Source organism: Pholcus phalangioides, unplaced genomic scaffold (assembly GCF_987345545.1).
Source record: "Pholcus phalangioides strain wild (caught in Gottingen) unplaced genomic scaffold, Ppha-v1.0 ptg000004l_1, whole genome shotgun sequence".
Lineage (NCBI taxonomy): Eukaryota > Metazoa > Arthropoda > Arachnida > Araneae > Pholcidae > Pholcus > Pholcus phalangioides.
The window spans coordinates 32,287,540-32,312,243 of NW_028301597.1; the positions used below are offsets into that span (position 1 = coordinate 32,287,540).

General features: G+C 36.1%; 1 protein-coding gene across 2 annotated transcripts in view; it reads left to right on the forward strand.

The window, feature by feature from the left end:
- LOC149087100 (nephrin-like) overlaps positions 1–24,704 on the forward strand; it is a 277,872-nt gene that overhangs the window by 208,531 nt on the left and 44,637 nt on the right. For both annotated transcript variants that reach the window (XM_089231349.1, XM_089231348.1), the window contains exons 4-5: positions 1,609–1,944; positions 24,108–24,218. In XM_089231349.1, coding sequence (XP_089087475.1) covers positions 1,609–1,944; positions 24,108–24,218 — 447 coding nt within the window. The remainder of the gene's footprint in view (positions 1–1,608; positions 1,945–24,107; positions 24,219–24,704) is intronic.

Sequence of the window (24,704 nt, forward strand, 5' to 3'; positions counted from 1 at the left end):
GTGAGGATAAATCTTTCTTTGAATACATACAAAAGAGAATCATTTCTCGTTATATATTTTTGTGTGTGTTAAAAGGAAAAAAAAAACCCCAAACTTCACCGTTCGATCATTGTACTTACATTTTACAACCATTAAAAGGTGTCTGCGACAGGCACTGCTCGACGAGGATGATGGATATGCTCTTGACTATGTGTTTTTTTTTTTATATATATAAAAAATGGGGAATCTTCTGGGGAAATAAAACTTCCTTGCCGTTCGCCATGAACTAATGTGAGTTTTCCAAGTTATTTTAGTTACCATGAATAGAGGAATTTATCCGCCTACAAGTTGTTGGCATACATTTCCTAGCTGTAAATTAGGACACTGTAAATTTATTGTACCGAACATCTCATTGCAACTGATTGACTGAGAAAAACACATTTTATCACAATGTACCCAGATTATTAGCTTTTTTATGCTTCCAAACACCATAGCAAGCTTTTCACCTTGAATCTACGCTCTTATATCGGGGTGCCGTACATCAAACTGATACCTCTTTCTGTCATAGTGATACTTATTACGACCAGGGGATGTTGTAATTTGTGTTGAAAATTTTACACTGGGTATACAGAGTGTCTGATAAATTTGTAAACAATTTAAAAATGCAAAAGTTGAAAATTAAAAGAGTTGGTGTACGTATTTGGATGCGGTTTTACGAAAAAATTACTCTCACGTAGAAGGATATTTTTTTTGGTACAGATGAAAACACTTAGTTCAGTTTTTGTCACTATAGAGCACTGCATGAGATTCCTGTGCACCTGAACCTTTCTTAAACGCTTCTGTGCCCAAAACATTCGTTAAGCTTCAGCTGGTCATTCGTGACAAATTTTTCGTCAGATTCCCTTCAATAGAAAGTCATTTTATAAACTAAACAGTTTCCTTTATTTTGAATCAATTTCACTGCTGTCGTGATATTTTGGGACGCTCGCAAGATGTTAAAAATACATTTTTCTGAAATATGCAAAAACAAAAAAGCATTGGAGATATGTAAAACTTCCTACAAGCATTGAATAGTATGTACCAGGAGTAGCAAACAGTTGGGCCGCATGCGGCCCGTCAAGTGATTTTGTGCGGCTCGTGACAAGGTAAAAGTACCGTGAAAAAATTAAATTTGTGATCATTATTGGAACTATCGATTCCAACAGCAGTTTTCTTGATTAAAAAACTGCTTAGAAACTTCTTATTTATAGTTGCTAAATTAATTTAATAACTGACTAATAAATTCAGTAATTAATTGAGTGGGTTGTACATCGAAGTTGCACCACTGATGCGGCCCGCTACGATATAGCTGACCATTATCTTGGCCCACGAACAGAAAGAAGTTTGCCACCCCTGGTATATACAATCAAATATATGTGTAAAAAATTTGATATTAATGAATGGTAAAAAAGTAATAATTTTAATGATATTTCCACTGGAGCAAATTTTTTTTTATAGATTTTCTCTATGTAAAAAAGTAGGGGAGACCGCTTATATTTATTTCACAATTTTTTTACATTATGTGCATTTGAGATATACTTTCTCTTCTGTTATAATTTTATTGACGTATTTTCTGTTTTATCATCACAGCTTTGCCAGAATATCAAGCAGTGCTGGGTGGCCGCGCCGAACTTCCGTGTAATATAACGCTCTACTCGCCCGACGACAAAGTATCTCTCGTGCTGTGGTACCGAGAGGAAGCGAGAGCTCCTATCTACAGCGTCGACGCTAGGAACAGTCCGCTAGAGAAAGCAAAACATTTCCCAGGGAGTATCCTGGGTTCGAGAGCGACCTTCGAGACTAGCTCGAGACCCAGTGTGCTTCGCGTGGAACCCATACAAGAAAAAGATGCCGGGATATACAGGTGTAGAGTGGATTATAGATGGGCGAGAACTTTCACCAGTAGCCTAATGCTCAATGTTATAGGTAAGACTTTGAACATCTTTCCTCTGATCAATGCCTTATATATTTTTTCTATAAAAACGGTTACGAATTTCACTGACTAACGATTTATGAAAAGGACTATCAAAAATGAGTTTAGAGATTAGTTTAAGCCATGCAGCAGGGATTTGTGGTACAGGCCACAAAATTTATTAACCACAGGTCTCATTATTAGCACAGCCTCTAACGAACAAATAGCGCACTGCAGGGATTTTCTTTAGCGTTTTTCAAATGATTTTGAGCCCATCCACAATGTCTTGGGTTGATCACAAGTGAAATGCGGATTTTTGCAAAATTGTTCAATGCCTCAATTTTGCATTTTCCCAGAAAGAAATCTATGCAAACGTGTTATTGCTCTAAGATCCTACACTTTTGATTCCGGATGACATTAGACATTTTGAGGTTATCGAAACATGATATTAATTTTTTGTCGACAGTTTCTGCTGCAACAACACAATCTGCCAGTGAGATATTTTAGCGTTTTTCAAAATATTGCTTTTGAAAAACTGCCAGTCGTTCCATCATCGGAGGCCCGGATTCAATAAATGCAATCGCCATTAACAACATGACGATGTCACAATATTTTCACACAAATTATATCCCTTCGCCTTCATGAGAATACCTTTTCTAAAACCATAATTGAAAGGGTATACCAATTTCTTCTATTTTTATCAATTTTTTAACTATTTCCGAATTTATGGAACACCCTGTACTTCTTTGTACACAGGATGTCTGCCAGAACTCTGATAACTGGGGCTAGGATTTTAATGTCCTAAAAACTTCTAAAAAGTCTCTGTAAATATGAATTTATGCCCTAAAATAACTGTGAATATGCCCTATAAAGCGAAGAGATATGTCCTACACAAATTTTCATTCCTATCTCGGATAACATTAGTTTATGCAAAATAATATGAAAATGGGAAGTGTTGTACAAAAAATTTTTCGTAATTCAATATGAGTATCAGAAAATCAATAACACCTTTTTCTTCTACAGTTAAAGTACCAAACGCACACAAAGAAACTTTTTAATATAAAACAAGAAAAAAAATCCACGGTTTTTCATCGTCGTCTAGTCATTGAAGACCTCGTTTATGTTTTTCGTTGTTGATGTGGTGCAGAAACTTCAGTATCGCACAGTTCGCAAAACAATACGTACAGAGAACACTTTCTCACCATAGAAACGAATTTCTTCAGTCTCTCTGAAGTCCTTCGCTTCACTTTAGGCACGTTGAAAATTCGATTCCAAAATATAATACACGAATCATTTACAATCGATACAAAAATTATTAACAGTTATTATAAGGGCAACTTCGAGAAAAAATTGAAAATATTGAAGCCCTACAGCTTTTTTCTGGGTCTGCACGAACTTGATCAGATGCAGTGATGGCAATCTCATCGAGCCAAAATTTCCCTTCTAAGTAAGTTTTCCCTCCACAGATTCAGAATTAATGTACAGTCATGTATAGGTGAAAATGCAGGATGATTCAAAAAGAATCATCTGATTTAAAAAAAAAAATCATAACTATTCAGCTTTTAATCCGTTTTGATCGAATAATGTATAGGTAGAAAGTAGGAAATATCTCGAGTTTCACGCAGTTGCCGACAAGTAGAGCTAACGCTCTTCTTTCGGCTGCCACTCCAGTGTTTGTCAACATTCGCTTTTCCCACAGTTAGAAAACGATTCGGATGGCTTCATTTCCCAGCAGGACGGGGCACCAACACACTGGAGCTTGGATGTTCGAGAAGTTTTGAACAATCGCATTCCTCTAAACGATGGATCGGCGGTACTGGACCTGACGATTCAGTTACACATCACTGATCACCATCCAAGATCACCGACCTCACTGTGTGCGATTTCTTCTTGTGGGGGTTTATAAAAAACTACATTTATGTGCTTCCCCTTCCAGCTACATTAGCCGAACTGCAGATACGTATAACAGCAGCAGTGGATGAAAATATTCTCTCAAAAGTTTGGGACGAATTTGACTACCGTATACAAGATATATGCATTCCGAGGTGGACATATTGAGCACCATTAATTTGGTTTGTAAACAAACTATATGATTAGTCATGTAATATAAAATTAGTATTAAGTGTCTATGTTCAATATTTTTCGTAATACGCATTTCAAATCGGGTGATTCTTTTTGGAACGCCCTGTATATAGCCAAGAATTTACCTTTAGAAAAGCGTCGCACAAAATTAAAAAAAAATAATATTTATAATAATTTTTTTTATTTAATAAACAATCTCAAAATTTCGTTAAAAATTTCCCCATGAACGAATTTTGGCCAATTTTTCCCATGAGTTACAATCACCGATTCAAAAATGATTATCTATTTGCAGTCGCACACACCAGTGTCATTGGAGGGCTAGTATTTTTATGCTCTAAAAATTCAATGTCATTGCTGATTCAATTGCTGATTGGTTGAAAAAAGAACTGACTTTCAGTATTTTTTACCAATCAGTAACGACGTTTCACTTTTAGTGCATGAAAATCCTAGTCCTAGAACACACGTCAGAGGCGGGAACTGTGAAAAAAAAAACACTCTGAGGCGGAATTGGAATAGTGGTGAAAAATTTTACTTTTTATCGAAAATCATGGAATATGCAAAATTTGCCTTAAAATTTTGAAAATACGCACTATCACGTAAAAATATCGAAATATGCAAAAAATTAAAAAAAATATGCAAAGGCATAGGAATCAGAGCCCCAATGATAACAAAATGAGCAATGGTAACGTACGCCTTCACAGAAAAGCGATTGAAATATTCTATAACCACACAGCATAAATCAAAAGGAGGAGACGATGAAGGTGCGCTCGCAACTCAATGGTGACGTACGCTGTGCATTCGAAAAGCACGTGAATAAATACAATACGTTTGTCGCCATTTTATGGTTATAGAGTATATTGGAATAGGGCAAGTGTCTCATCTGATACAGTGAACCAACAATGTTGCATTACATGCATATGAACGCAGCAATGTCTCCGCTCACATCAAAGATTGAACGGAGGAACATTAACACTTGACGCTTACGCAATTATTATAATTATAATTGCGTAGCAAAATCGGGTCTTAGTTAACAGTTTCTATAATATTTTCTAGAGTTCCTTTGAATCGGAGGAGAAGGAAGAGGAAGGCTTCAGTTACTGTGAATCAGAGATTTTCGGAATTCGACGCCCCGAAATGTCACCGCCGCTTAGCGAATATCTCCCCTGGGTTGACGTTGTCTTGACGTGCCCAAATACCCATAACGATTATTATAATCAGATTTCTCCGACTAACTTCTCCGTATGAATTCAGTTTCGGGGGGGGGGAAGGGGAAGAGATGAGCTAGAGAGAGAGAGAGAGAAGCGTTTTCCAGGAATTCATGCGTATTCATGAGATTCTCTGTTATTGAATCTTGCGAGGTCATTGATGATTTGGTTATTTTAGCAACTAGCTATATTTGGATTTGAGAGGTGCGAAGATTTTAGAAGCTAATTATTTACTGATGATTTTGAAGACGAGATGGAGGAGAATATTTTCGAGAGAACTTAACTCACGGAATTTCCAGGAAACGTAGTGTTTGCGTGTCTGAATCGGGACATTCAAAGCAATTGTTCATCATTCGAAAATTCTCTTGGTCATGGCGGAAACAAGGTCTATTGAATCGTTATCGAATAGATAAGTTGTTTTGTAAAGTGTCGAAATGTATCTGAAAAGATAAAATAAATTAGACATTCAATAAGAAATGGGGACACACACACAATTAGTAATAATACTATGAATGATTTCGCTGGTTATGTTATTCCATGATGTGTACGCTCGTTTAAGTACTAAAACTAATATTCAGGGTATGATCCAAGTAATGCTTGGCTAGTTTAGTTGATGGCTTGAATTACCGATTGACGATAAAGTCCGGGCCGTGTGTTTGTCCAGTTGGAGTTTTCAAAAAAGCCATGAAGTACGAGGATGTGTCACTCTTCGCTATCCATACGATGGTTTCCAACAGCTGGCTGATGCGAAGGTGAATTTTATGTGGGAAAGAGAGTTCAGCGCTCGCGAGCTCTAAAGAAAGATTGAGAGTGAGAGATTTGTTGCCTATGTAGTCTAGTGGTCTAACCGCTTTTTCCGATCTCGTAAGCTCCAAAATGATTTCCCCCCCCCCCAACACAAAATAGTAATAATAATAATAGAAAAAGGGAGGGAAAAAACTATCGTTTTCTGTTATTTACACGGTAAGCATAATCATATAAGCATAAGCCGCCTGGCAGTCGAGTGGTTAGGGAACTAGCTTCTCACTGTGCAGGTCTGGGTTTGAATCCCGGTTCGGGCATGGATGTTTACTAACACTGACAAATTCCCTGGATGGATCATGCTGATCCCTTGGGAATACATGCGGATCACGTTATTATTATTAAAAAATATATGTATATATATATATATATATATATATAACTACCACGAAGGAACATAAAATTGGGCAAGGTAGCTGAGGTTGGTAAGATACTCGCTTAAAGTACCAAGGATGTTTAGTGTCACGAGTTGGATTCGTCCTTGTCAGTAAATTTCCTGACGCGGGGTACAACAAAAACGGCGACCACAGAAAAAGATTGCTACTCCAGGGGGTTAACGCAACAACCTCTCGGTGAGTATAAAAATAGGCAGACGCTCGGATTCGGTAATAAATTGTAGGCGCCGGTCTAGTTAGCGCTTGTGCGCAGAAAATTACCTTGGTAAGACAAAAATGAGATCAATGATCAAAGAAAAGAAAAAAATCCTTCGTGTCCCTTTATGTTATCAGACTTTAAACATAAGCTGACACTGCTCAGGATGGGGTGTGGAGTTGTTATCAGGCGAAGAAAACTTACAACAGTATCTGTGGTATTGGGGTTGCCGTTTTGTGAGAGTTTTAAGAACCTGAAAGATTTCTCGGGATTTCGCCGCTGTAAGGATTGAGGGCCATTTGCGCGGACAGCTCAAGTTCCTGTATTGACAGTCAAGAAACACCATTTCTTATTCAACTATAGTATATGTTATCGAAATTCTGTTAAGGAATATGTACGAGGTGCATATACGGTTAAGCAGTAGTAGTAGTATTCTCTTCAATCAATGTTGATGATACTTCTTTTCCGATCATTCACCTTGCAAGCTCAGTTTTTATTTTGGTCAGACTTTTTATGGCTCTTCATGCCATTACCTGCTTTGAAAGCTCCCTTACAGAGTTTCATTCATGGGAACAAAACACATTAATGGCTGCAACAACATCAAATCCGTATTCAAAAATGCAATTTGATTAGCGTGTGCGAGACCGGAGAAATCACTTCGTTACAACGGAATTTCCATTTAAAAGAAATTCCAGGTTTTTCCATTGTTCCTATGTAATCTTACCTGCGGAGGAATAGAAAAGTGTTCTTTAAAACGAGATTTTCGCCATTACTGGTATTCGTTAAAACGGGATTCAACTGTATTCTGAAAAGACCGTAATACTCGTATAAAAAAAAGTACACACATGATCGAAATGGAGCAATCTACGGTTCGATATAAGTGCAAAAAAATGCCTATGTATCTTTTCGTTTTTTTTCGATATGTCTATTTTTTTGTGCATATGTTTGAAAAAAAAATCTATTATTCAGAGCTCGTGCAATACTTTGCAATAAAACAAAGTATAAGACATTCTTTTTCGTATATCAGCAAATCTTGTAAAAGTGCGCATTTCTAAGTTCTACAATTTTTGGCGAGAAATGCATTAACTATAGAAATATCCGTTACGCAACTGGACAGTAATAAATGGACTTGCGGCGCACAAAAGTAAAAAAAAAAGTTGCAGATGGATGGCAGGATTGGGGCTGTATATCACGTATTTCGAACAAAGTTGGGGCGTCAGATTCAGATTGTCATACGTAATTGATAACACGAGTAGGGAAGGAAGAATGGCGCGAAATAGAATCTATCAGTGATTCGAATCTGGGAAACTTTCCAACTGTCAATCTCATTTCTCTCCAGTTCAATTAATTTCAGAATTACTGGCGTGAATCAGTTGCTTCTCTCGTCTTGGTGCCACAAAGGCCTCCCCTCACAACAAAATATACATGTTACGCGCAGTGAATGTGATAAATCCGGTTACTATGCATAACTGAAGAACATTTTGGTAAGTATGATAAAGTTTTCCCTACTTTTACTGGTGATTGTACGTAATACCCAAGAATCGTTGGAAAATTTAATAAAAATTTGAAAAAAAATAATATATGACTTTTATACCAGGAATTATGCATAACTCCTCTAAGCGTCATTGGTAAATGTGATAAACAACGCAAAGTTCACCAAATTGCCGATTATTATGCATAATTGTCATTTCGTGTTGGTGTATTGAAATATATTCGAAATGTAATCGGAAAATATATATTCCATTGCCCTGATTCATTATTCGGATGAACGTACTTCTGAGTAGTGTCTGAACCGGATATAATGAACTCTGCTTTACCGAATTTTTCCAAACACCAAATAACTACTTAGACGAACTCTGAAATCGGATCTTCATTTAATAAATTCTATGATTTACCGAACTTGACAACTTAATGTGCGTGTCAATCATACCCCAATATAGCAAACTCCCATTTAACAAATTTTGCAGTCGAACCCCAACATGTCTTATTCGTTTTTGACGAAATTTCTACAACCCAAACGCAATGTAACAAATACTAAAAATTGACGAATTTTACGATTGTACCCCCCCCCTCCCCGACATAATGTTAACTCTCACTTAAAAACCCGAAATATAACTTAACTACAACCAACGTTGATATGACATTATGCATAATTGCGGGTAAAAAGTGCTAATATTTTTTTAGCATTTATTAGATTTGCCAAGGGTTTTTGGGTGTTATCATAATCACCCGTAAAAGTGATCAATTTATCAAACTTACCGAGACGATTTTCTACATAATAGGCAATTTTTCGCATTTACCGCAGATATTTGTGTATTAACATACATATAAATCATGCAAACAATGAAATGTTCATTGGAAAAGAAAACTGAAATATGTATGCTATGGTAAATGTGATAAATGCAGTTATTATGCATACTTACCAAGCATTTTGGTAAATTTTAGAAATTCCCCGAAATTAATCAGTTTTACCGGCCATTATGCACAGTACCCAAGCGCCGTTGTCGAATTTAATAAGTACTAAAAATTATCATTTTTACCGGTGATAATGTATAATACCCAAGCATCGCGTCGTTGGTAAACATGATACATCGTACTAAGTATATGATAATGATAAAGCAAGTGTGTGATAATGCATACATGCATTGTATCATCATATCGGAGCACGATCTTAAAATTTTTTATCCTTATATCGGGGTCCGCATTATATTCACCAATTCGCCAATTATATCAGAGTATTATGCATAATCGCTGGTAAAAGTGATATATTTATCGAACTTACTGAGACAATTGGTAAGTATGAATAATCGTCTTTATCTACGGTTATGCATAATACCTATTGGTTGGTTAATTTGATAAATATGAAAAAATAAATTCCAATGTATCTAGTCTGTGTGATGATTCTAGCCGGATCCCGATACATTGATAGCACATTTTACGATCGTACCCCGATATAATGATACTATTCTTATTATACGTGTTACATAAATGTTATATATTATGTATCATAAAGTACGATTTATATCATGCATACCAATGACGTGCTACTTGGGTATTATGCATAACAGCCAGTAAAAGTGACTATTTTCAGCTTTTATTAAATTTACCAACGACGCTTGGGTGCTATACATAATCGGCAGTAAAAGTGATTAGTTTAGGGAAATTTATCAAACTTACTAAAATGCTTATTAAGTATGCATAATAATCGTCTATTATGTTTAATAACCACATTTGTCGCTTTTACCGTAGCATATATAATTATATTTCTTCTTTTTTTCTGTTTTGAAATGAGAATGTCAAATTCAACCGAATCATCACTATTATTATCACATTCAGGTGAGGAGCTCTCCAGTGATAAATCAATGTTGGAATCAGTTCCATTTCCCGCTGTTTGTGCCTGGAATCCAAATGAATTCTCAGGCGTTTAGATATCGCATTCCTTTATTCTTCCTCTTGTTCATTTCACTACCTGCACTGATGATAGCAGAGATCGAAATTGAATTTGTATTCAAATTCTGAGGATTCTTCAAAATAAGGAAGAAGTAAAGATTTTGGTGGAGTGGGGCAGGAGGAATCAAATTTCCCAAGGAGATAACCGATCACTACTGCCTGCACGTTTCTTTTCAGCAAAAAACACACTTTCATTTATTCCGATGCTTTGTTTGAGAAACAAACGCCAAGAGAGAGAGAGAGCGCGAGAGTTACTCTGTGCTCTCCCTATAGGGCATACATAGTAATGTCGGGAATGGGTGGTGAGTATCTCTGTGCAAAAGGTAAACTGCCAGCGAATTTGCAATTTGAATCTCTCTTCCATTTTCCTCTCCTTCACCCTTCCCGTAAAATCAATATTTGACTCCGCTTGAACTGTCTGGCAAAGCAAATGCATTGCCCGTTTCCGAGAGCGGAAAGATAACTTCTCTGTGTTTTGAGTAACGAATTCGAGTTTCACGGGGGCACAGAAGGAACAGTATCTATCTTGTAAAGTGTATCGCGTTTTAATGGTTCTGAACTACTAAAACAGAATACGCTTGAGCAGCGTACGGACTAAGCCACGGTCGCGTCATTAACTTCGAATTGCAACCCCCCCCCCTCCCTTCCGTTGGACGAATGGGGGGGGGGGTAGAACTTGGATGGTGTTTGGTAAAGGGTTGTTTAAAGAGTTACTAGTCTCCACGAAGGTTACATTCTATGTTTGGTTATTTGATTGCATGTGCAAATCAAATAAGGGTTCGTTGGTGCCCTTCGTTTCCCGTCTCTGTCCCTCATGCTCCTTCCTCATTGCGACAATTACAAATGCTTTAAAGAGCGGAGAGAGAGTATATATCAGTTGTGTCGGAACGATTGGATTTTGTCGTATCTCGCTTTAGGTACCTCTACAAACTGATTCCAAACAGTCGGATTCTAAATTATTTAAATTCGAAACTTTTGAAGTCGACAGTTGGAAATATCCTGTAAGGGCTTTTAGAGTGAAACTCAATTTTCCTCAAAAGTAACAATTCGGATTCGTTAAAAGTTTGATTGTAATTATTACTTCGTTCTATTTTATCGGAAAACTCTGAATGTTGATTGTATCTATTGTGTGTTTGGAATTTTTACTTCAAATATTTTGTCTGGCAACAAACGAGTTTTCTTGCTCGGGGATTGGTTTGTCCTGGTACCGCATTGAGTATGAAAGCTGATGGAGTAAATTTGTTTGTTGGTGTAAACATTGGCGGTGCTTCGAAAAGATTTATGCGTGAAGGCAGGACACTGGTTTATCATCATAAGGTTTTTAAAGGTGCATAGACATGCAAAAGATTCATGCACCCATTGATGTGTGCGCGAAGTTTTATTTATGTGCGGGTAATTAATTAATTATTTACTTACATCAACAAAAGGCTAATTGCACGTCGATTGCTGGGAAGAAAAAAAATAGATAAAAGAAAAGAAGTAAATAAAATATTATACTGTACATCGGGGGGAGAAGGCGGGTGCAATACATTGTATATGTATTACCATACGCTGAAGAGTGGGTGATTCACGAAGTGGATGGTCAATTCGCGAATTGGCCGGGAGTTTTGCCTTAAGTCCAATTTTCAGACTAAAGTGGCGGAATATCCTTGGTCAAAGTTCGATGTAGAAGATTGTCCGGTAGACGCCAAATCCATTTTTTCTTTCATAATATGTGATACAGTGCTATATATATAATGACTGCATTGGATTAACTTCTAATATGTGTCGAGAGAGAAAAACAAGAGAAGAAAAAACAAACTACAAGAATAAAATAATATGAACGCATAGTTTTTTCATCGCCAAAATGAAAGAGCACACGATGACAAATCGAAATCACATAGGAACATATGTGCCTAAACGCCATCTGCAAGCAGCAGACGTAATTTAAAATAATACGTAATACAAGGACGACGAATAATAATAATTCGACCATAATTTATTAAGGAAAAATATTACTACAGTAGATGCTGAAAGTTTTTTTGCCAGACGCACTGATGCACGCATGACATGGATGCTGCATGTATTTCCACACATTCTCAAAAGTACTAGGTGTATGACGAACCCAGGTGTATTTACAAGTGTGCGACGTAAGAACTCCCTGTAGCAACTCCGGATGTCGTTTGTGCACCTATGTTCCTATGTGACTTTGGATACTTATCATACGCCTGAATTGCCCTTTCATATTGACGATGCTTTTTTAAGCACCCTGCATATAAGTACAGATACAATGATCTTAATATAAGTGTTTTGGATCACATATCACATTTCAGATCCACTTTAAGAGTGTTTTTTTTTTTAACTGCACACACAAGTTTCACTATTTTTGAACAAATACAATAAGAGAGACATTTCCATATGATTGAAGTAACAATATCACAAATTATTCTCCTGGATTCTAATTGGAAATTATTTACATTATTATTAGAACGAGTGCATTAAATTTGGACATTTGAGATTTGAATGTTCTTATTCTCATGTTCTAGAGTTTAAATGCTCCAATATCTTACGTATAAACTGTCATATTCTCAAAAGTCAAAATTTAAAAAGAAATTATATTAAATTGTTATAAATAAAAATCAGTGAATTTTATAATATTCCCACACAAAACATCTTTAAAGAAATCAATAATACGATCCGTTTCGAGAAGACAAAGTTATGTTACCAAAAAATGTCATACATATATACTATCTAATTGGATAACATCGAAATACCCGCAAAAAAATGTGATAGTTTCCGTATTATACGTATCAATAACTATTGTGTTTATCGGGGGGAAAAAAGGATACTCCGGGTTATTATCCTTGATTTTTTTGCCACCTTTGCAAAAGGATCAATGAACATCCGTATTGTTTATTATTTCCAGAATCGATACGACATTTTCCTCGCGGATGCTAAGGATTAACTATAATCCCTTCCGTGTAACAGAGGAAAGGCGGCTGAGGTGGGCAGGTTGGTCAGCTGAGTAATTCATTATGAACCACGCTCGCTATTCTGTGCGCATGTCTCTCATTCTATCCGTCCTTTTACCCTGCACCACGCAAATCTGACCTATAAAATTGCCTTATTGATGTGTGTGTGCACGGGTGTGTTCCAAAAGCTACAGAAATTCAGATGCTAGTGAAATTTCACGGTACTGGTTAGATTAGTTCAAGTAATAGACACCCCAGAGTTGAACTCATTTTCACTTGACTTTCAGCAACATTGATGAACAAACTCCTGGCATTTTCTGTAGCCCTGGATGCGATTGAACTATTGTCGTTATTAGGAGGTGTCTATGTTTTCAATACATCTTGAATTCAAAACCCTTATATTGAAGCAATAGTATCTTATTTGAGAATGTTTTATTGAAGATTTTTTTGGTTTTTTGTGAATGTACAATGTGGGCGAAAAGTCCATGACACATTTTGAGAATTGGTAGAAAATCAACCGATTGGTATATAAAAGTGCATCCAGGTTGAACTCCATGAGATTATCTGCATCCGTAGTTGTAGTATTAAAGCGAGCCTTAGAAATGTATATTCGTCTCTCTCAAACTTTTCCATAGTGGCGAGTCAACCGAAATTAGCCACGAGTAAACGAGGGTTTATGAACATTGTACCTGAGAGCTGGAAGAGACCGAAGAAAAATTACGACTTAACCGGACTGATGACATATTAAGGTGATGACTTATCGAGGTCTTACTGTATTAAGAACCATATACCTTAGTTTATATCAGGGATGGCCAACTTCTCTGTTTGAGAATCAACATTATGGTCAGATGCACTGTCGCGGGCTGCACCAGAGACGAAACTCCGGTATAAACGCTGCATGCAAAAGGGAAAATGATTCCGGCATATAAGCCGCATCCATAATGATTGCGAGGTATGGAATCGTGGCCAACAAATTTTTGCCGGGATTTATTAATTAAATTCTTCATTAAATTAAATAATAATTGTAAATAATTATCAATGAATTATCAACTGAACTATCATTTTTTGGCAAAGAATATGAATAATGAATATGTCCTATCACAAAAACTGAAATAATCCTAAAAAAAAACTACGTAAATAACTGCAGGATGGACTAAAATTTCTTACCAGACCACATTCAAATGTCCCCCTCCCCCATGCACAGCTTTTAGGGCTGATGGTGGGATCACAGACGGGGTAGAAAATAGCCTTGGAAGGTGTATTTTAAGTACGTCAGTAAGAACAGACAGTCATCAAGTGAGTAAGTTCATCTGCTTTTGGCTCCTCACTGGATAGAATTTTTGTAAATTTATGTCAAGTCGGGTGTGGTTTACTCTAGAACACTGGACAAATATTTTTGGTGTTGACACATCTGATCTTCCTCAAGCTTCTAAGAAACTCTATTAGATTCAGCGAAGTGAGTAGATCCTTTATGTGCGGTCTTAGAAAATACACACTGATGGCTGGATATTGTACTTTGCTTTCCTCATGGTTGCGAAACTTTCCCCAAACACTTCGCGATAGAAATGTGGTATTGGTATATCTTTTCTCTCGGTTTTTCAAACATGGGTGAACTTAATCATCTCGTGAAATTTTTCTGGTTGGGGGTTTTTAGTCATGAGTTGATGTTGTTAGTTGTTCGCTGCTCTACCGAATCTTTTTTTGTGCGCCCTGCGTATTGTTTATATTGGTTTTATTTAAAAGGAAGATTTTTGAGAGATATTTTGCTCGTCGAGATTACCATCTCCCATCCTCGATGATTACTCAAGTAAGTTTGCTACTGTTATTTCCATAACTCCCACAGTTGAAAGACTATCCCACTGTATTGAAAGAGGTTTTGAGTTAAAGAGTTGAAAATATAGATTGTTTTTGTGAAATCAGAAATAATTTTTTTCTACATCAACCGTAATTTCATCAATCGAAATTAATATAAAAAATATAATGGTTTATTTTTGAAATCTTTTCGGGGGACAGCTGTTGGTCACCCCTGGTTTATAACATACAATAACGTAAAGCACGCGTTTTTATTCTAAAATATTTAGAGAATGAATATCATCACACGGAGTTCGTCACTTGGAACAAATGAAACAATATTGATAAAAAAAGAAAACCATTTATCATCTATAACACAGACTTTTTCTTTTCTTTCTTTTCTTCTTCACTCCATGTACGAAATATTCATTTTGTATTCCAAATATTATTCGCTACCATGCATATGTTTCCGTTTCACAAGTAAATAGAGATATATATTTGTTTCCCACACGTTCCGAAAATCTTCAAAAGAGAGGAAACGGTAGCTACTGCTGTTGCCAATAATCTCTCCATCAAGGAAAGTCATCTCCACAGACGTATATGTGTTCTGAACATACGAAACAAAAGAAATATTTTCTGTATTAAAATAAAGACCAACCACAACAAAATACATATCTTTCACTGTTTTTGTTTCCTATGATCGCTTATATACATATTAAAGCGGAAAAAAAAATCGAGAGACATTCGCTTTACCGTAAATTTGATTTGCTTCCATCATACATCGAATTTTTAGGGGACAGGAACAAAAATTGAGATTTAAATAAAATCTCATCGTTTCTTTTCTCTTTGAAATAAGCAAGAAATGGAATGATATATCTTTTACGAGAGAAGTGAGGAAAAATAAAATATCCGAGCTTTTAAGGGATTTAAATCCCTTACATCATGCAGGAAGAAAAAAATTCAAATGGACAAAATATGCAAGTTTGTAGAGAAGAAAATAGGAAAGCATGTAGATATTGGAAACCTCCATGTTTGAATTTTATATGGGAAAGAAGAAAGATGAAAATTTGGTTTTCAGTGAAGGATTTTCAAGCTCTGTCAGCATGAGAATGGATATTTATTTCATTCTAACATCAGACGTGTATATACATACATTTTATACAATTTATATTTCCATGAATTTGTTATAAAGGGGTAAGGAATTCGTATTCGATGTGGAAATAAATATTGGGACGATTCTAGGAGAAATTTAACCTTGAGGACCACATGGTGAATTTGCAGTGTTACATTACAGCGAATCAAGTTTCGAAAACCGTATATGACGCGAACGAAGTTTGAATATTTTTCCAAGTTTTTCATGTTCATTATATCAGGCTAATTTATGTATTGAAAACAAATTTTATCAATGCATGCAAATAATTTTATTTGTTTCTGAGTTATTTTCATGCATTTTCAATAACGTATTTGAAAACGGTGAGTTTTTAAAATAATTATGTGCATTGTTATACATATATAACAACAAGTTTCTCAATACTCAGAAATTGTTGGGTATATTTTTGAAGAAATCATTACAACTTCCATAGTATCATGCCGTATTACGCATAAAAATCCTTCATATAGATGTTTTGATTTTATTTATGCTAAAGAATGATCTCTGTTATTAAAGATCATCTCAGCAGAAGTCACGTGAAGTTCATTGAAGTAAGAAATTCCAGTTGAAATCATTTGAATAGAGGTCTATACGAATTCTTCTTGGTCGAAGCCTTGTTGAACTCATCTGAGTAAAATTTTAGTTTAATTCATTTGCCTAGGGAAATTCGCGTGAGTAAATGTTGAATTGCGCAAAGATATAGATGAATTCATATGAGTTAAGGTTCAGCGAGATTAATCTGAGTACAGGTCTAAGTGAATTTCCTCTGAGTCAGTCTTGTGTGAATAATCTGAGCAAAAATACTAAATTCAACTTAGCATAAGTCTAGTTGAATTCATCTGAGTAAAATTTTACTCGATTCATCTGAGTGAATGCTAGAAAAATTTATCTCCAAGTAAAAGTCTAAAAGAACTTATGTGAATGAAAATCTAATTGATTCGTCTCAATAATTGAATTAATCCGAGTGTAAGAATGTCAGTAATTCTCAACCATTTGTCACCAGCAGCTCCCTAGTATAGTTTGATAGAAATTTTTCCGAATAAGAACCAGTTCAAAGCATAAATTGGCACACAAATGAAGATCTACAGTTCGTCACGACGCACACTCTGATCGAGGTTTGATCAGTTGACTTCAGCTCTCACGGACCCAAGACAAGGCGGGTGAAATTCATACACGAAATAATAAATTGAGAAATTTTACAAAGATAAGAGGACATCATTTAATTAATTTGGCGTTTCCCAGATTGATGAGGCTGAGTGACGACTTACAAATAGCCTTTTTGATTCCTTGTGAAGAAGAAAGACAATTTTGTACATGCGTAAAGCATGAGTGTGTGTAAATTAAACATAAATCAAGTCCAGCATCATGTCCAAAGTACAAATGCAGTATACGGTCCGAAAGATCACAATTAGGGGAAAAAGTAAAATATTCAATGTGTTTAAAAAAAATCGTTGGTAGACAAAAACCATACAACAGATATAAGATATAGAGATAACACGTACGGATACAAGGATGATTACTAGAGCCCGGATTATATGTAAATGCATATGTGCATATTCATTTGCATATTTTGACCATTAATGCATATTAATGCATAAAATTGAAGGATTTTCAGAATAAGTGCGTATTTTTGGAAGTTTATTTAAGCGTAATCACTTTTTTATGATTTTTCAAGTAAAATAGGTTTCAGTTGCTAATAATGCAGTAAAGCCTCTCTTTTGCGTTCTCCGGATAAAAAAATTTCGTTCGTAAAAGAGGGGTGGCCTTTGACCAGGGATTTGAAATGTATACTTCTAATATACAAGGGGAAATATTAGTTGGCCGTAAAAGAAGGGTGACCGCATTTGACAGGTCTCCGTTAAGAGGGGGGTGGGGTTTACTATTATTTTTATAATATCGGTTTTTCTGTCGCAGGTGGAATTTAGTGAATTATTAGAGATGTTCGTATTTTCCAAATATCAAGTATTCAATTATTAAGGCTATTTCTGGAGATATGTCAAAAGCGTTCAATTTTTTCAGAAATAGTGTTGAAATTCTTTTGTTACTGGTATTTCGTTACTGAGCAGCTACAACAAACTAGAAATTAAAAATGTGTAGAAGTTTTTTGCATGTGCAGGTATATGTGGGGATATTTTTTGTAAATCAAATATGCACTAAGAAATAGAAAATATTCATTTTTAAACTTTTTCATAATTTTTTTAGTGTATATTTTGAGTTTTAATGCATATTTGGACATTTTTGAGTGCATATTTTGGTATTTATAAGTGCATATTTTCAGAGCATATTTCGTCACTTTTTAATGCATATAATCCGGACTCTAATGATTACAATGTACCAGTCGCAAAGCAGATAAAGTGGAATATAGTAGGATGACATACACAAAACAATAGAAATGCACAAGATCAATTTATCTTTTTTTGCAATTTATTCATTTTTTTCTATTTTTTTAAAAATTTGTTCTTTTCTTCGTATTCCTTTTTTTTCTAATTTTTTCTCGAAAATATTTATAACAATCAGTAGAGTGTCCGGTCAGTGTGTGATACCTTTTTTGGCCTTCGGAATATTGTTCTCTGCAATGGGTCGTAATCAACTATCTCGTTGAGATGACCATATTCAGAGTTCTGTAGTTTGTCACAGTGGGTCGTAGATAGCACCTTGAATAGTCCGGTATTCAAGTTTACAAATGTAAATTATATTATTTCAAGCATTTTTTAAAAGTAATATTGATTACTATTTGTACCTTTATAAGCAGTTAACCATGTAAAAAATTTATCTCAAAATATTTTTTAATTAACAATTAAGAACACACTTTCATTTCTGATAGTTTGATTTGAAATTTCAAATTTTTATGATCGCTGCTGACATTGGAAATGTATATATACATACATCATGGCAGTTTCATTGTGACATATAGGTACCGTCACAGCTATGATAATAAAGAAACACAAGTAATATGTGTATTCTTGAAATTCTTCTATAAAAATGTGTAATTCTAGAATTTGAATATTTCGTATCATGGAAAAGTGTTCTGAAAGTTTGAAAATTCCATATTATAAGCTACGAAAATTGTTTAAATCACGAACGTAACGGCAGTGAAAATGCGGGAAGTACAGCACATGTTTTTCCTTTAAAGAGGGAGCAGGCAGACCCGCAACACGAAAATTGTTATGGTACTCACACAGCGGCCACCCAAAAATATAGTGTTATCAAATACAGCAAACTTCATTGATGATTTCAACTGTAATTTTAAAACATTCCACAAATATCTCCTAATGCCAACGACAAGAATAGAGTAGGTTGTGCAAAGCAGTGTTTCTCAACCGCCGATCCCTGACCTCATTCATACCGGGCCGCGAATGATCAGCCGTTTCATTTTTCCTCATCATTCATTTGCCGTTGATCTTGCGTTTGACTGAGCCTTCCACTCACAAAAATGAATGAAACTGGGCCGTGGACTTACCAAGGTTGAGAACCACTGGTGTAAAGGATACACGTACCATACACGTGTTTCCGTAAATCATCTGAGGTAAAACTATGTAGTCCTAGCCTTTGGTATTTAAGGAACGTGTGTGATGGAAAACTGTGCAAAACTGGTGGACTGTTCAGGCGTCCTAATGAGAAAATGGCCTAATAAAAAGACGAAAATGAATCTGCTCAGTCTCGAACTGCACAGGCCGACCGGAGTGGGTTTCCAGCTGCGTCAGTCCAGTCTGACTGAAGCAGCAGTTCAGTAAACATGAGCGGGAAATTTGTGGAAGAATTTAAGTTGTGTAAATTTGAAATATTCGTGGCTTCTGACAGTTGCCAGAGATCCGTGGGCCCGCACGGGTGAGGCTGACAGGGCACCAGCCCTGGGGCTGGATAGAAACTGGCTTCCTATAGCCCATGAAAAGTCAGTCTTGGGGCCACTAGGTATCGGCCTAGGGTCCCTGTTCCCGAGTGGCGCAGTGGTAAGATTATCGTCTATCACCATCAAGGCTACTATCACGGAAAAACATGGCTAGCAAGTTATTTTGCCCTACAGAACCTGAGGTGACCAGCGATATAGATGGCATCTGCACCACTGACACAACTCGATCAGTAGTAAATTGCTGTACAGCGGTATAGTCGGATTTTGTGTATGATTAAGTAGTAATCGCCTAGGGTTCTTTCTCTAATATGTAGGAGTCATTCGGAAATCTCAATGCCACCGCAAGTCCTAGTGAAGTAAAATACGTAGTCATTTGCAAGTGAGTATCCAGCTTCACCCTGGAGAGGCCATATATTGGATTTGTCTGATTAAAAATATAAATTTTTCTGAGTAAAAATATTATTCAAATAGTGTGAGTAAAAATCTAATTAAATTTTTGTGAATAAAATTTTGTGTGAGTAAAATTCTAGTTGAATTTTTCAGTGTAAAAATCTAATTGAATTTGTCCTAGTAAAAACCTAATAAAACTTTTGTCAGTAAAACTTTGTGTGAGTAAAATCGAATAGAATTTTTCTGTAAAAATTCTAATTAAATATTTGTTGTGAGTAAGAATTTAATTAAATTTTTGTGAATAAAAATCTATATACATTTTTCTGTGCAAAATGTAATTGAATGTGAGTAAGAATCTAATTGAATTTGAGTAAGAATCTAATTGAATTTGAGTAAGTATCTAATTGAATTTGAGTAAGAATCTAATTTAATATGAGTAAGAATCTAATTGAATATGAGTAAGAATCTAATGTGTAATTCATCTGAATTATTGAATTAAAAGCCTAGGTGAATCCCCATCTGAGTAAAACTCTTGTGAGAATTACGTAAGCAAAAGTATAAAATTCACCTCAGTAAAATTTTAATTGCATTCATCCGATTGAAAGGCTAAGAAAATTCATCCAAATAAAAGTTTAATTGAATTTATCTGAGTAAAAAGTCTATTAGAATTTCTGATAAAATCCATGAGCCACGTTGACCCGTCACGTGGAACCATGTGTAATTCAGATTTTAGTTTCTGTTGATTCTCGTATAACATTTTTTTCCCCACTCCTATGTTATCCTTTCTCGTAATGCAATACAATGACACTGTCCCTGACTCGTGAAGAACTATCACTCATGTCTGTTTGGAACTTGGTGTTAATTAGACGCGTGCCAGAAGCGATTAATAAACGCGATTGCCTCGTATGCTAATTCGAAGACGCGCAGTTTGTTCGAGCGTATCTTCCAAGATACGCACCAGGCCGTCTGTCTACGAGAGTACGACAGAGTGTGAGGAAAAGGGATTCAGATGTAACACCCCCCCCCCTCCTATTCCTTCAGTAAAACTACAGCAAACCCCCCCCCCCCACATTCCGATTCCTTATCTGATGCAGTGATGGAGATTAATGTTTACTTACGGTATCTGCTTCCCTGATTTAATTGCCGCATCTGTCTTCCTTTAAGAAAAGCAGTTCCCTTGAATGGCAAGGACATTGCTCTAGAAATGGCCGACCGAACGTTATTCGGGCCATTTCCCGAGTCACGACATCCACCTTCTTTGCCGAATGCTCGAGGGAGTGGTTAACGGCCCTTTGCGCCATCTTCGTTCCAGAAAATAAACACGGGGTTAACTTTATATTATGGGGAATCTATATTTGTGAGCTCATTTTACTTACAAGTTGATTTTGTTAGTTTCGGGTAAACAATGGGAAATTATCCGGTTCCTCTGTGGTTAATGGAGACTATACATGGACGGGGAATACAAAAGTACACGAAAGTTCTACCGTGTTGTTTCGCCTAATACCCATTGGGATAATTGTACAGGGTATGCCAAAACTAGCGGGCCTCCATTCGAAAATAAGAAGGATTGTAAGGGAAAAAGAAATACATTTATTGCATTGTTTTAAGATTAGTTAGAAAATTTCGCAACTGCTGATGTTGCTGTCTGAAAAATTAGACTGATATTTTCTAAATATTCTCGGTTTGCAGCACAAACGATGGTGTAATCTCGAATCAAAATTTCCAGAAACCCATGCAAATATCTCAGGTTTTTCATATACACTCATGTCCATAAATTAAGGATAATTCAGAATCACACGGAAATCGAAATCTAAAGTAAAAATTTCACCTGTAGAATTATCACACACATCCACAAGAAAAATATGCAATTTTCAGGAAGCCACCAGATGATGCCGATGGTACATCACAATGACGAGAGTGTAAGCGGGGGGGGGGGGGGTATATAAGGAATGGTGGCAAAGAATTAAAATTGCTCACAAGAGTTCTGTAAGGCGCTTAGTGCCATAAGCGAATAGTTATGACACAGAGGACGCATGTGGATGATTTTTTACGTGGTAGAATTGTCGGCCCCCTGACATTTGGAAAACGTCGTATTTTGGTTTCTTCCCCCATACTGTAGCGTCATCTGCTGCAAAATTTATAACTAATTTTAAAATTCTGTCTGAATGAAAAACGTATTGTTTACTCAAGGAAGACGTAATAAACGGTGCAACTCTATCGCTTCCCGCTCTTTTATTTCTTCATTTTTCAAATGAGCTCGTCAGTTTTGAAACACACAGTATTTGCAATATTTACAAGTAATTATCACGAATTATCATTACTTCCTAAACATCTGAATAATCTTAATAGAATTATGTAAACGTTTTCTATTTTACGTTATAGCAGCACTATGGAAACAAAAGTTAAATATAAAACGAAAATTAATGTTACAGGTATTTTATTCTCGACGAATAAATGGTCAGAACTGATGAGTAGCCATTTTCTTTACTACATTTGGAATTTTATATGTGCCGCTTCAATAGAAGTCGATATATTACGCGGATTATGAGTTCATTAAGGACAAGTAGAATCAGCATAAATCCATAATAAATGGCTAAAGTTCTCTAGTCAATGAATCCTGAAGTAAAATCTCATTCTGGTATAGACTTGAAATTATCGATTGAGCCAACTTCAGCATTTCTACATTTATGCTCCATGAATGAGTTAATATGGGAGATGGAATTTAGAATCAAAAGAGTTTAAAAACAACTTTTTTCATAAAGAAAGTATATTTTTAGCATTATAAATACTTTTTTTCCGTGTTAAATGCCACAACTGGGGTTTTCTTTCTTTCCTTATTTTTTAAATTGGTTATCATGAATAAAATTTTAGATAAGTTATATAATTATGAGTGTCGCTGAAAAAAGTAGCCGAGCTGAATTTTTCTGTGCGTGAACCAATGAAGCTATGGAGGTGTTGTTCGGTGTACATGCGTACGTAATCCTAGTGCGAATGCTTGAATTTTTCCCCTGCCTGCAGAAGCTGCCAGTCACCGGCAGACAGCCGATGAGTGAGGAAGTAGCAAGTCAGCACCGTCGAATTTTTGTTTTTGACGAAATAGCAGGAAGAACTTAAACATCGTTACTACATTAATCGTGATGGAGCTGTCATTTGCGAAGCAGAACCTAATCTCTTGATAGTACTCTTTCGTAATGGTTCCGCGGTGCGTACTCTTGATGAACCACACCACTGGAGTAGAAAAAAGCGGTCAGCATGACTTTCATATTGCATCTTCTGAAGACTAATAAATCGTAAGTCAAAATGAAATGAACGAATCCAGTGCTAATGATCGGCTCGTCTGCAAGTTCTGTGATCCTAATCCGATGACCCTGCGTCACCCCAGTCCTTGCTTGGCCAATAACGATCTTATTTTTGGACGATGAGGGCCTACCAGGAAATGATTCACTCTCCATTGATGTGCGGCGATCTTTGAAGCGGTTGTACCACTCCTTTATCGGTGTAGTGCCCATTTGTTCTTCTCCGAAAGCCTGCGCAATCTTACGGACTGCTTTCACTCGGGAATCACCAAACTTCACACAGAGTTAAATGCAGTTCTGCTGTTAAAGTTTTTCCTGTCATTTTGTCCAAAAAAGAAATGTGTCGACGCTCGCTTAATCTTCCTTAATCCTGTTCTGCAAGCAGGTGAAAATTTAAGCATGCGCCAAATCACGTCTCCCTAGCTTCGTTGGTATATTCACAAAAATTTATGGTCGGATACTTTTTTAATAAACCTCGTGTGATACGGACCATGAGAAAAACGTTTTTCTTCAGTAAAAATTTTGGTATATGCGATTCAAACTTTAATGCCAAAAATGTTTGTTAGTATTATAATATTCTTTTAGTTATAGGTGTAGTAACTTTTGATTTTCATCTGCAGTGCCTCCCAAAGAAACCGTCATATTAGACGAGGATGGCCAAGAGCTGTCGGGAATCGTCGGTCCTTACGACGAAGGAGCAGAACTTGCGTTGTCATGCGAATCACTCGGAGGTATTACACAGTGGTCAACTCCAATATTTTTGTATTTAAAGCTGTGTCAATAACGCTGTTAGCATTTGATCCTGCTAGAGATATGAGTCAGTAGTTTATAGGAGCCCCTAGAGGACATCCAAAAATCGCTCAAAAATCTCAAAATCATGCGTTGAATGATTTTGGGGTGTCCACTAGGGGTTTCTGTATACAACTTGTGTTATCACCTGTAAGAAACACACAATTATTTATTTTCAGTTTTTTTTATTCACCCTTTCAACAGCAGAAATCACTAAATTCGATGTGAAATGTCATATTTTTATTTTATGAAGTGGTTTCACTCTTCCAATTTATAACGGTCGCAAAGTTAGGATAAATGGGGAATGTGTTTTATTGAGAAATCAGCTTTACAAAACATCTAGGGCTTCACAATAAAAGACTTTTAAGAAGGCAATATATCTCATCAATACTAGAGAGAGAGAGTAAAATGTGCCTTTTATGACTTAG